We start from the raw sequence: 14,289 nt of genomic DNA, 5'->3' as shown, positions 1-14,289 counted from the left end.
AGGAGGAGCAGTCAAAATTTATGAGGCTAAACTCTCCCACAGAGCCATCAAGGTGACATGGAAGGGAACAGCATGTAGGCTAGAAGAGTAATCCAAAGTCTACTGTTTTAAAGCTGCAGTGGACTTGCTTAAGCCTCATAATCTTTTAATGAATTCACCTCAATAGTGTTTTTCAAATCACAGACTTTGGGGAAAGTAATCTTTAACATCTCACAGTCTAACATTCTACCAAAATGAAAAGGTCTTAATATAAGTTAGAATAAGCCCCTCAGGCTCCATTACACCAATATAATGATCTTCTCACCTCAGTTCTTCAACTACAGCTTACGAAGTTGACCAGCTGCTAGCAGAAGGCTTCTCCCCAACATTTGCATGCAAAGAAAAAAGGTCACAGAATTCCAGATATACAAATTCCCAATTCCTCAATTCCCAAGGCATTTCAGAAGCTAAAACTTCACATTTCTTGCAAAAGCTGGAGTTTTGCTTAGCTTGCTGTCCTTCCATAGACAGGGAATGACATTTGGCACCCAGAATTAAATGAGCAGTTTCCTGGTTTTATTTTTTTACAGGAGTAAATTGAAGGCTTTCAAGTGTCCAAGTGGTATGCATGAAGCTTTACTTAGCACCTTACAAAACCAACAGAACACCACCTATTCAGAGAGAGATGCTCAACAGCAGCTTGTTGCTGTGCTGTAGAAACACAATGATTTACTGAATGTAGGGAATGAAAGACAGGTTAAGTCAGTTGATGAGACTCCATAAAAATTACTCACAAAAAGAACGGCAAATATCAATTCAGGACAAAACATACTTTATTGTACTGTAATGTCAGAAGTACAAGAAAAGTACTGCAGAGAACCATGCTAATGGGGCTTTTAGGGCCTGTGAAGGACAGAAGTACAAGATAATGGGGTACTACTGTACTCAGTGCAAAAACTGATTCGTCTGAGGCACAAGTACACTATTGTTTAAGCAGCTTGATTCAAGCACAGCTCTGGTATGTGATCTACTCTGTTTTCCTTCTATGTGACAATTCTATAATAAAGCTAATTTTCCATTAAACAAGGCAGTAGATTCAAGTCAGGGGTGTCCAAATTGCCACTCGGCAACCAAAAAATAAAAAAAAGAAAAATACTCTGCACAGTCACCCTCCACATTTTAGTTTCAGATACGGAGCTGTGGCTAGTAGAGAAAAGTCATTCTGAAAGGTCAGAGCCCAGATCCGTTTGGTTGGGTGGGGTTTCCCCCCCCCTCTTACATGTCTGTGGGTAACTTATTTCACGTTGACCACAATTTATCCAATAAGAAAAAAAATAAACTTGCATCTTTGATCAGGAATCATACGTATCTAACATTCAAATAAATTTCAGCCCTTAAGATCTTACCTTATGGCTTCAGACACAATGAAAGTGTTTGGGCACCCCTGAGTTAAGTTAATGAAGAGCATTTTTGCTAAAAAGGCAAGCAAGATCACTGGTTTAAACAGAGCTGACCTCTACAAGAAGAAAGCAGGAATCCAAGTCACTAGTTACTACTAGGCTGACATGTACTACTGCCCAGAAAGATAAAAACGTAACATCACAATGAAAAGGTTCAACAAAGTTGAAAGATAAAGGTTTCAACACCAGAAGCAGCATTTGAAAACAAGCTGTTTAAGTTAATCTTTTCAAGAGATGCCGATTGCATAACTCTAGGCATGAACAAACATGCTGGCAATCTTCTCCTTTTACACAGCAGCTGTGTTTAAATTAGGAAGTTCTGGGTTTAAAGAAAGCTACTGGAAGAAGAATTAAGATTTGCAATTGCCTGTCTACTTAATGAGATTAGTAGAGAAACGAAAAAAAATTACTACTGAAACAGTAGCTTCTCAGTGGATCCCTATCATTATAAACACAACTTCTGCTCTGTAAGCAACACAAGACTAAACAGACAACTATTATTTTATATTATTACTATGTTTATACATTACATTAGTTAAAGTTAAAAAAAGCCAAGCAGTTTTGCCCTATTTCAAGAATAGTTTCCAATCAACACCAGTTTACATGGTGAATGGGACTTCACAAATAAACAAGGAATGGGGACATCTTTGGGTCAAGAATGACAGGAAATAATGGGCTCTGTGCTACCAATCAACCTCAACAAGAATATGGCACAAGGGCCAGCCCAAGCTGTACCAACACTGAACCTTTAGCACTTGGCACAAATTCGGATCTCTTTACTTTAGCTAGCAAATCAGGTGAAAAGACTGGGTAAAAAACAAAAAAAAAAAAAAACAAAAAAAACAAAACCACCCTAACTAAAAAGTTAAGCCAAAAATTGGAATATACTTTTTAAAAAACATCTGTAGGTTTAAAATAACTTTATGCTGACATCAGTTTGTGCAAACTAAAAAAAACTCTTTGAATTTCTCTCTAACAAAAGACAAATCCCCCAAATATTTTCCTTTTAGCCCTCTGTATCTGTAGATACAACCTCAAATCTAACAGATGTAAATGCAAGAGAGAAAAAGTTACAGCATCTGCACAACATTCTTTCTACAAACAGCTGCTGGAGGGAAAGTCAAATATAAAAGGAATAAAGAAAGGAAGGTTCCATCTGAAATACTCTCACAATCTTTCCCACTCTGTAGTCCATGAATCCGACTCTGATGCTAAGGTGACAGTGTATGTAAGCAGATTTTTTTGTTGATTTTATTATTTTTGAGTTTCAATTGAAGAGAACCTGCGAAGAGACTCAAGTCTCCTCAGGAATTGTCGGATGGAACGTGCTCCTCAAATCCTTCACTCTCTCGGACCAATGCTCTTTCCAGGATAACACGGCCTTCCTTGTAGCGCTGGCTGTCTTCAGTGGCAAATTCATAGATCCAACCCAGTTTGCTGTTGCAGTTCTTGCAGCTCACATCTCGAACCATGTGGCGGCCAGTGAGCATGACCCGATCCTGAACTTCACTGTATTGCAGATTTACCACCTGACATGAATATACAGGGGACAGGGAATAGAAAGGATTAGTCTGCGTAGAGCAAAGCTTGGTAACAATGTGCGTGACTATCAACACCTTAAAAGTAAAGAGCCTGTGGCACTGTACATGAACTGAAAACTGCAGTGTAGTAAGACAACAGCCCCGGAAAATCTCCTGCTTGAGACAGTAACACTTTAAATATGTGCTTCACGGGCATGTATAACCCTCACTGTTTAAGTGAGACATGAAATGCTATCACAACACATACAAGAGTGCAGAGTACTGTGTTCAACTTTGGGTGAGAAATTCCTGGTGGATAGCTTGTAAAGTAATTGGTATTAATCCACTTGTAATATATGTAATCCACTTCTAGCAAATGATGTGATTACTTATTCCCAGAAATTAGAACCAAAATATTAAAAAAGGTACTTCTTTAAAAATCTTGGGGTGCTTTTGAAATAATCATCTAAGCAAAAGCAAGGTTCAGTGGCTGAGAACGTAGGCATTAAAAATGCACTTTTTTTGTGTGCTATCTTGGCGGTTTAAAATATACTTTTAACTTGTTTAGGCAGCAACGCCACAGAACCAGGATGTATAATTCGTTGAAAAGCTGATGTCAGAACTATATCCAAATTGCTAATATGCGGTAGGATTCTAAAAGATGGGGCTGCACTGCTTTCTCAGCTTTCCATCTGACTGTGCTTGCTCTCTCTGCTTCAGATGCAAGGCTTCTGACTGTAGAAATCTAAAAGTCAAAGTTCTGTGATTAAACCCCACTATTTAACACAAGAAAAATTTGAACCCCAGGATCCAGTGCTTACTGGATGAGAAAGAAATCAGATGCACAGCTCTGTCATAGCTATGCAGCCTAACATTTACATATAAACACTTCTGACAGGATTCAGCATACCAGAAATCCCAAGGCCAAGCACAGTTAAGTGAAGACATTACTGATGCCTGAATCAGCTCTGCCAATGGCCAAATGGCTTTCAAGAAAAAACTCAAACCAAAACACACCAATGATTACATGACCATGAACTTTGTGAGAAAGCAAAGGACAATCACTGTTTTTTCAATGAGTCTAATGGACAAGTCTATATGGAAGGGTTAATAAATAATGCTACAATTCACTCAGTTATGACTTTCATATTTCAATCTGTTGAAATAAATCAAATTTGATCAATAATAAAAAAAACTAAACCAGAATATTATTGCCTGTTAAAAGAGATTGTGGTTACCTAAAGATGCCAAACTACTGTTAGTTTAAATGCATTTTAGAAATTAAACAGAATATTATCTAGACTTTTTTTTTTTAACTGAGTAGAAGTGCAAATGCCTTTGAAACTTTTTGATAAACAAAAGATACTCTCACAGTGAATTTGAGGCTCGTATTACAGAAGTCTCCAAAGCTAAAACTCCATGCATTTTGGCACGATGCCTCTATAGACACAATCCTCTTTACAGTCTTTTAGTATTGCAGATAAACTAATTTAGATAGCTTGCCATCAATAGCAAATGCCTAATTTGACTTCAAAGACAGATGAATAGAACAAAATAAAAATTAAAAAATTCAAACAGCAATTACACAACACTTTAGCCAAGAAGTTTTTTAGTTTTAATGACAGATTCATATCCCACAAACTCATTTTTAAAAGCAAATAGTAGTTCTGCCTCAGCTTCTTACCAACCTTGTTAAAAAGAAAGGCCCTTCCCGTGGCCCCTGTAAAACGAGTGGAGATAAGCTCAGAACGATTGGTCAGAATCGTGTCGCAGTTTGCACAGGAGAACAGGCGAGTGCCACCAATATGATCCAGAAAAATTCTTCCCATTTTTAGAACTTATGTAAGTTTATACTCAAGACCTGAAAGCAAAAAGAAAGATCATGTACATGTAAAAAAAACACTGCAGCAAAAAAAATAAAACCCAAACCACCTCATATATATGGCAGAATATTCTGCAAACCAATTCAGCTAATGATTGCAGAGGTTCTTTCTTTCATAGATGAATTACTGAACTTATAGACTGCATTCATCCTTTCTCATCAAGCCAAGTTCTTTCCCAAAGTGACCATCTTACCACTAAGATGACACACCTAGATACAAACAAACTACATTAAACGAGCAAAACATGAACTGAAACCTTTACAATATAGTTCAGACATTTGCAGACCACTACTGGACCCTACACTTCTTACACTAAAAAGCTTCCACTTCTTTCCTATTTTCCTTTCCTCTTTAATACAATACTGAAATTCCATTCCAGTATATTTCTGACAACTCACCCATCTTAGTCAGCACTGGGAAATGAAGCACTGAGAAGCACATTGAGTCACCAAGACAATTATAGTTTAATTTTCCCAAGTCACCTCCCCCTTTTTTAAATACATATTTATTTTGTCACTTCCCCTCAGCTTTGCACAATTTATGACATGCAGCCACACACCACCATCATCCAGGATGCTTTAGTCTTCTAGTATAGCAGACTGGGCTACTGTATTTGACTTGACACTTACTGGTTTCATACACATAACAACATAGGAAAGGTTTGGATGCTATTTCTCATAATAAACAATCCACCCTGTCTTTACACCAGACAGCTTTATATACAAACGTTTAAAGCTGTCTAATCTAAATGAAAAATACTGTGTCATTTACTCAAGCTACTTCCAAAGCATCATCACTAAAATACCTGAGCAACTCCAATGAGCAGAAAAAGAGAGCTTAGAAAGTTTATAGCAGCAGATCTGCAGTACCTGATAAATAAACCCCTTCACTGCCTGGGAGAATTGAAGTATCTATCTCAGCAACTTTATACCATCTAACTTAAATGACTCAAAGTTAACTAGTGAGTAGGCACTGAACGTATCAGACGACAGCTGAAAACTTAAATCATGAAGGTTGAGATAACATAACAAAGGAATAAAATGATGATGTTATTTCCATTTCAACTGCAGAAAAGTTTTATGACTAAACATCTATAGTTAAACAAGTTAAATATACCTCCATTTATGCTCCAGTTGTGGAATCAGAAAAGAGTATTGCCTCTCCTTTTTTCATGCACAGCAATGCAAAGTAAATCTGACACACTGCAATATTAAAGTTGTGTGGGTTTTACTTTTCAGAGCAGGAGATAGTGTGCCATTCATAGAGAAAGTAATCAAATTTTGTGCTCATCAAGTTGAATATTCTATGTCAAATGCCTTTAAGAAGCACAAATACCTAAATTAAGCCTATTTCAAGTTTTAGGGGATCAGTTTCTCAAAGCTTACTCTGACATGCACAAAGCAAACAGACTAAAACATGCACCTGCACACATAAAATTTAAAATGCCATTTTTACATGTGAAAATCACAAGTCACTCACATGATTATTTTTTTTCCAATTGCTTTATTTCACCACTTTGTTTTCTTACAACGTGTGGCAATAAAAAGGGTTCCTAATATTGAACAGAATGATTTTAGCACAAGTTCCTTACACTCAGATTTTGCAAATCACTATTAGTCTTCTGCATCCCATCTGAAGTATACACAAAAATTCAAAGCAATGGAACGCCTCTCTCCTTTAAAGGTGATATAATATTCACTTCTCTTCTTGAAAGGATAAATAAAACAGGTCTTGAGTTTGACAAAAATATTTCAGAGACTTAGCTGAGTGTAGTGGTGTGACTCCTTGTGACTCCACTCAAAATACAGGGAGCATTTTCCTGCAATTTCTCTAAGCATTATACCTTTCTAATATGCCTTTATCTTTCCTAGCAAGCAAAGGCAAAAGAAAAAAATTAAAATGTGAATAGTGACAGCATGAAGGAAAATCAACAGACAATAAGTGTGAATAAACAAGTACCAAAGTCTCCAACCAGAAGAAACCACAAATACAAGCAATAAAAGCAATTGTGACAGATATGCCCATAAGGCACTTGGCCTAGCTCCATGTGCCATAGTTACTAATCTTGGATAATGTTATTTCTGTGTTGATTATACTGTGGATTAAAAACAATTAACTTATCATAAGTTATTGTAAATGTGGAATCAACATCCAAAGGGGTATTTCTTTCAGGGTAAACACAATGCTCACCCTGTCAGTATTTTTAGAAGGTAACATAAAACAAATCAAAAAACATCCCTCTCTTACCAAGAGCCACACAAACACTAAGCTTGGTAAGTGACAAGAACAGATCCATTACACAGACTAACCTTGCAAAGCATGCCATTTGGAAAAATATGCATCTGAACACTTAAAATGCAAACACATCACCTGTCTAAAAACATAATTCATGTTATGGCACCCAGAAAAGCAGTAACCCAAAGTCACTAAAACCCAAATTTAATTACTTCAGAAGAGAGTGCAAGTGTAATTCTTACAAGCAAATTAGAAGTCAAAGAGAATTATGAATGTTTTACTTCTGGATATGGCATTATGCATGGATTGAAGTGTTGAGTCCCAAAGATATTGAACACTAAGATAAATGCATAAAGAAATATGTTCAAAGACTCAAGGCTAAAAACCTGCCTAGTAATACAAGGCCTAAAATCTTCAATTATTTATATCACCCCCAAAAGCTGAAAGTAACTTCAATCAAGTATCTAAATGAGAAAGAAACTTCCAATAAGACTTGGGTCCCAACAGAAAGACAAAGTGAGATTCATTTGATGGCAGCACAAGGCTGTGAAAATACAGACTAAAGTTACAGCAGAATCTAATATATCAGCTGGTACTGGAACAATTTGCTTCAGAATACAGTGCATAAGAAAACATGTATTCTTGAAATAAACAAACAAATACACATTTAAAAATTTAGAAAATTAAATTCTACAATCTGCATTATAACAGTCAAAACATTCTACAATCTGCATTATAACAATCAAAACAGTCTAGATTCTGAGTATGGTTGTTTTGTTTTGTTTTTTGTTTGTTTGTTTGGGTTTTTTTTAGGAAACTGCTAAAATAGTGTAATCCTACTAGAATGTCTAACATTTAAAATAACATCTACACCTAACTGCCCCCTGGTAGTTTTCAGTCAAAATAGATAGCAGCCTACAACTATCATTAGCTCTCGGTTTTGATTGCTACAGGATTTCAATGAATCTGTAAGGGTCCAGATGAAGTGTTATAAAACTAGTCACCTCACATTAGTCTTTATATTACTGCTCACAGTACCAAAAGTCGGAAAAAAGTTACAAAATGACTGCTAGTAAGGCAGTCTTCAGATACCACGTTTGATCATGAATTTTCTAAATAAGCTAACAAGGAACTTTTGCTTTTTCTTCTCATGTAAGGTAGAGAATTTAATTTCATCTTGGGAAAATTTCATGCTCCCCTCTCCTTTTTTTTTTCCCCCAAGCTAAAAACATAGTATTCACTTATAAGACCAATTCAGAAGGTACTTGCTGCGGATAAAGACTGTTCTCTCCTTACGTAAGGATCCTGAATCCTGTAGGGTATACTCATTGTACACTGGAAAAAACAGAAGCACAACAGAACAAGGGAAAGCAGTTTTCCATTGCTCTCAGGCTCATATCCCTTACATACAGAAGTGGTGTGTACAACATCACCCAAGATAACTGTAATTTTTTTTCCTATAGTTTTCAACTCCCATGTAAAAGGTGTGGGTGTCTATTTATGTTCACACATACATAAATGATCTGAAAAAAGCCACTTATAGGCAGCTTTTATAGGCAGTGGGAGGGCGCTCTTAAATGAAGAGAAGCCAAAGAATTGTGAAACATTAAAGCATTTCTAAAGCTTAAGATCCTCCAATTAGCATGAGGAAAACGCACAAAGTACACTTACCCGTTCATCCACTCTCTAACATAAGAACAGTGAAAATAACTTCCATTGGTTCAGAGAGCCAGTCAAGCTCCCTGTTGCTATTCACAACCCCAGAAAGTAACACTATCGTATCATACCTATTCCAGCATGCTACTAGCAGAATTTTCAGAAGCAGTGGACAGGAATCTTGGTTATTCACAAAACCAAATGCTGAGGAAAGAACAGAGATTTTTTTGGCCCATGATTTCATCTTTAAAGTCAGCTAAGCATTCTTTGTTGGGTATGTGTCAGTAATGAAGTCCTAGTGATCCTGCCCTCATGCAAATTACCAAAAACAAGTCGTAATATTAAATTAACGGCTCCAGTGTAAAAAAGGCAGATTTATTTACCTTCACTAATGGGATATAAAGTATCTACCACTTGTCAAATCTACACAGTTCAAAGAGACAGGTACTTCTATGAACTGAGAGATGATGCCACTGTGTCATTAGCTGGCATCCTGACCACCACTATCAACCTGCATTCTTGAGAGGACCTTTAGCAGAACAATCAATGATAGCTCTTATCATTACCAGCTAGTAAAACTTGCTGACAGTGCATTATTTTGACAGTACAAACCTTGATACAACTTCTTAGTCATACTGTGAAACACCTCCTGCTCGCACACTTCTCCCAGTGAGTGCATGGACAGACAGGAAACACAAGCGCTGTGGCTATGTGCTGTAATATGTATTCCTAGAGCAGTGTGCTCCCAAATTTCCACCTTTCACTGTTGATTTTGGCAACACTGAGCAACAGCTGTCAACAAGCTGACGTTCAACAGCTTAAACTTGGCCACTGTCTGCACACAGAGCTGAAACCACCTGAAGCACTGCTTGGTTGGTATTTGTACTGCCTAATCTGCCTACCTTCACAAGCAATAAAGAACAAAAAGTAATACAAAGAATTATTTATTAACACTTTTAAAACTAACAGTCAGTGTTTTCTTGTCCCAGAGTGCATCTCTTGAAGACACAGGACCGTCAACATTTGGGAGAGCCAGCAGGCACTTTCTATATACACACTGGACTGTGGATATTTCAGGAGCCTCAGTGTTGCTTCAGCACCATCTACTGCATCTCAGATCTACAACAGAAAACAGCTGCTAGTTAAAGGATAAAAAACTATGACAGCCTCTCTTTCGCCATTTCACCAACTAAAAACATTTTCCTTTGTATGGTGAGCCAACAAGCACTCTCTACCCCTTGAAAAAGGGCCGTGCATTCCCCTAGGCACAGTAAAACATTCTCAAGATGTACTTACTCTGGAACCGGGCTTAAACTTCACATCTTCACATCTCAGGAACTGGGCTTAAGCTTCCTCTTCTCATCTCAGAGATGGACAAAAGAGGAAAAAGAATACTTAGCACAGCTACACAAGACCACACATTAAAGAATCCCTGAGTAAGCAAAAAAAAAATAAAACTTGCTCCTTACCTTCCCAGGTTTCTGCTGCTCACAAGTCGGGGTGCATCTGAAAATACACACGTAGTCAGCCTCTTAAGTCTGAGATTCAACCGGCTGCCACCGACTTCTGCGACCGTTGAAGTAAGCAGGGCCCAGCCTCTGGCCTCTGCCTACATGCAGAATCCGTTATCAGAAAGCACCACACGTAGCCAAATGTGAAGAAAGAAAGTGAACTGGAACAGTTCATTATACTCATTAGAACCATCCAGCTACTGCAGCAAATCACACAAGGAAGTTAATGCACTCAAATGACTGAAGAGGCTTTGGCGAAGTAATGGAAACTGTGCCCAGATGCAGTGGATGGCACCCGTCTAGAACAGGTGCCTTGCGGGATGAAACTGCATTTGTGCACGTTACAGTACTGTAATTTTCTATTGCAAACTGGCTTTTTTTCTAGGTCAGGCAGAAGTGTAGCATTGGGATACTGGCATGTAAATATGTTAACATTATATTGGTGTATGCAAACACTAATACAGGGTAGTTTGTTTCCACCTCACAGAGAGCAGAGCCGTACAGATGGGTGCTTGTTTCAATACAGTCCCTGTGTCTCAGCATCCCCCACACAGTAACTTACACCCTCACAACACTCTTGCTAGATAACATATAAAACTATTAGTTTACAAATGGTATGAGACTCAGATTAATTTTCTTTCTCACTACAACACAAAGAGTCCAAAAGCGGCAACTATTCCTGTCTCCTTCTTTCTTTTTCCCTTCCTTTTTCCCCTTCCCTTCCTGTACCCCCTCTCCCTTCCCTCAACTCAATTCCTCAACTGTTTTTAAGAAAGCTCTATTTCCTGGTTTTGCAATAAATTTATTCTTATTTAAATAAGCAGATAAGACAACTTTTGCCTATTAATCCATTCTGCAATTTTCAGAAAGCTAAACTAATTCAGTTTTTCTGTATTCATTGATTTTACTGCTGAAGTGATACAAATCTTCACCTGAAAACACCTATGCTTTCATGAGTTACGGGAGGAAAAAAAGAAATCAAATAAACTAACCTTGAAGAAATGATGAAAAGACTGATCATCCCAACTTCCACACAAACTACATCCACTGGCAGAAAGGTTGCCAATATGCTTAGTGCGTCACATCAAGAAATTCTTATATCAACTAGGAAAACTCCTAAATGTAGGTAAAGGCTCCAAATTAAAGACAGCTTTGCTACCAAACATCCACGGTGTACAGGCATTTCCTCCATACATTTAACAAAATATTTTTAAGTTAAATCTCGCTTAAGGGAATTACATATTTCAGCAAGAGCTGAGCAACTCGATTTCAACATAGGTCAAATGATAGTAAACAAACATGAACCAATGACCTAAGCTGGACAACACTACTTCAAGCTTGTGATGACTACCAGCAGAGGGAATGCTAAAAATATATATATATATATTTGTGTGCATGTGTACAACTCTCAGTCTGTCAGATGACAAGAATAGACAAGATTTTTTACTTGTCATCTCCTCTGCTGGGCTTTGAGGTGCAATTTCTTTTGTCCTCACACACTTGGCAGCCACATGTGAAACTCACTCATCATTATTATTAAAATCTATATATAAACAATTAGATCTGCATTCTATAAGTTAAGTACTTCCACAAGTACGGAAGTGAAAGTAGCAGATGACAGAAGCCTCACAATGGTATTTCTAAAGACTAACATTAGAAAAAGAAAGTAACACTTAAAAATGGACAGTTTCGTTTGTCACAAACATTACTTGATATTCAGCTATCTGGAACAAGTCTGTACGTAACAAGATTTATACATAGCTGTTACATAGTTATATATACAGCTATATAAATAGCTATATAGCTGAACCAGCCGCATGAGGGAATCTTGACAACCACGGAGCAAGTTCCCTCACTTTCTGCCGTCAGTCACAGACATTAGTTATGCTAATAGTTAATCTACTGCCATTAGTTGTTGACATCAAGAGTTGTTCTGCGACACCTACCACTTGGAGAAGAAGCCATGCCCTGTATTTCTCTCATGAGACTTGCGTACTTGCTTTGTTATTCCTCCAATCTAACCCTAAGACCGTGTTTAAAGAAGATAAAGAAAAATAATGTATTAAATTCTATATAAGCCCAAAACACAGCCTTTATTCTTAAACAAGCATGCTGGATTAATCTAATCTGTATCTGCTTGCACAGTACAGCCGAGGTCTGTACACAGACTAACAAATGAACAGACAGATGACAGCCTCTGCATTCCTTTCTGCTTTGACTAGAACCTTTTCCAAAGTGAAAAAGCGCTTGCCAAGTATCTCAGTTCCCTGGGAATCCGTACTTTCACGGCAAAATCCAGCCTAAGAGCTGACAGGTGAAGCTGGCTCATTGCTGAACGAGCCGCGAGCACCTCAACAAGCAAATAACGACCCCAGCTCCATTTCTGACAACCGGCCTCCCCCGAGAGCCACCTGTCAGGCAGGGACACGGGGTTACTCCGGGCTGCTCCGGCGATGAGTACATCTTCACGCAGCACCTTCTAAGCGGGAAGGGAGAAGAGAGATGCGCCAAGCGGCACCGCCACCCCCGCGGGACGCCGCCGCTGCCCCAACTGGGCAGCGCAGCCGGTTCACGACAAGGCTGGCGGGGGGAGGGGGGGCGGGGCTGACCCACGCTCTGCCAGCGGCGGGACCGGGCGCCGGCCTTCGCCGCAGGGCGCTTAACCCCCGCGTAACCCTTCGCGGCAACGCCGGCCTGTGCCGCGCCGCGCCCCGAGCCGCCCCCGGCGGAGGCGACCCTAACCCCCGAGCGCCGGCCGCTGCCACCGGCGGGGGCTCCGAGACACGCTGGGGGGGCGGCCACGGCCATCCCCACGCCCAGCCCACGCGTGCGCGCTGCCGCCGCGGCCGTTGCCCCCGCGCCGCCGCCCCGCACAAAGCCCCGCGCGGGGGCGGGCCCCAGCTGAGCGCCGTCACGGGGGCGCGCGCAGCCAACCGCCGCCGGCTCGGCCCCCGGCGCCGCCGCCGGGCGCTGCCGGCAGCGCAGGCAACTTGACAACAAACAGGAGGAAACAGCTGACGGGAGGCCCCGCCGCCGCCGCCGCCGTGAGGGGCGCCCGGGCCGACCACCGCTCCCCCTGGCAGCCCCGCCATCTCCACTCCCGCTGCCCCGCAGCCGTGTGGCGGGGGGGGAACACACGCGGCGGAGGGGCCCGGGCACGGCTCCTCGTTCCCCCGCCCGGGGCCCCGCACAGGAACCGGCCCGAAAAGTTGCCACCGCCCCGCCGGAGCGGGGGGGAGCCGGCGGTGCGAGGCCGAGGGAGGAAGTTGTGGCCGCGGCGGGGAGGGGGTGCTCCGTGCCGGCGCTGGGCGGAGGGCCGGGCAGGAAGGCTAGGCGGCGCCGGGAGACGCTGGCGGAGGAGGGGACGCGGTGGGGGAAGGCCGGTGCTTTGTCGCGGCGCCGGGCCGCGCCGGTGCAGGCAGGGCCGGCGCTGCCCGCTCCGCGTCGCCGGGCCGGAGCGGCTCGCCCAGGGCCCCGCCGCGGCCCGAGAGACACAGTGCCGCGGCCCGGAGCGGCGGCCTCCACCTCCCTCCCCAGCCGCCAGCGGCCCGCCCCAGCCTCCCTAGGCAATAGGGGGCGCGGCGCGGCCCCCCGCCCGGTTACCTGGCGCAGGGGAACAGCAGCGGCGGCTCCGTGCCCGGTGTCTTCCCCCCGCCCTCCACAGCCCCGTCGCTCCGGCTCGGCGGCGCGGCTCCGCCCCCTCGCGGCCCCGCCCCCGGCGCACGTCAATCATCACCGCGCAGGCTCCGCCTCCTCCGCCTCACGGCCCGCCCCGCCCCTGTCGCCTCACGGCAGCGCACAGCGGGACGGCGGCGGCGGGCCCGGGAGGCGCTCAGCACTTCATCGCCCGGCAAGTCCCCTCTTCCAGGCGCCTGTCAGCCGCCGCCCCGAGCCCGGTGCCCTCCGCTCCTCCCAGGTCGCCTCCCTTCAGCAGCCCGGGCAGGAGGCCCCGTCAGAGGCGCCCACATCTTGCTCCGGGAGCCGAGAGCCGGAGCCGCGCCGGGCGTGCCGAGCAGGTCTCGCTGCGCCCCAGGAGCACGTCGCC

At 42.4% G+C, this 14,289-nt stretch overlaps 1 protein-coding gene across 10 annotated transcripts; it reads right to left on the bottom strand.

Annotated features, from left to right (window-relative positions):
* Positions 1-794: 794 nt before the first annotated feature.
* Positions 795-13,939, bottom strand: YPEL5 (yippee like 5). Of its 10 annotated transcripts, XM_068401446.1 has the most exons (7): positions 13,848-13,939; positions 10,203-10,239; positions 10,030-10,096; positions 9,701-9,852; positions 8,865-8,937; positions 4,648-4,820; positions 795-2,968 (listed from the first exon to the last, which is right to left on the bottom strand). In XM_068401446.1, exons 6-7 carry the CDS (start codon positions 4,786-4,788, stop codon positions 2,744-2,746), a joined length of 366 nt encoding a protein of 121 aa, XP_068257547.1. In that variant the 5' UTR covers positions 4,789-4,820; positions 8,865-8,937; positions 9,701-9,852; positions 10,030-10,096; positions 10,203-10,239; positions 13,848-13,939; the 3' UTR covers positions 795-2,743. The 10 variants fall into 10 exon arrangements, with proteins under 10 accessions (XP_068257547.1, XP_068257528.1, XP_068257576.1 ...); XM_068401427.1 differs by lacking the exon at positions 8,865-8,937; XM_068401475.1 differs by lacking the exon at positions 8,865-8,937 and having other exon boundaries at positions 10,030-10,091.
* Positions 13,940-14,289: the final 350 nt, after the last annotated feature.

Source organism: Nyctibius grandis, chromosome 1 (genome assembly GCF_013368605.1).
Source record: "Nyctibius grandis isolate bNycGra1 chromosome 1, bNycGra1.pri, whole genome shotgun sequence".
NCBI lineage: Eukaryota > Metazoa > Chordata > Aves > Nyctibiiformes > Nyctibiidae > Nyctibius > Nyctibius grandis.
This window is presented reverse-complemented; position numbering and strand designations above follow the sequence as displayed.

What these genes read in the sequence shown, in the direction of transcription:
- YPEL5 (XM_068401446.1), bottom strand. Translation starts at nt 4,788, where the DNA reads ATGGGAAGAATTTTTCTGGATCATATTGGTGGCACTCGCCTGTTCTCC. An exon ending in GGGCCTTTCTTTTTAACAAG is followed by an intron (nt 2,969 to 4,647) that starts GTTGGTAAGAAG and finishes TATTCATGTCAG; the next exon opens with GTGGTAAATCTGCAATACAG.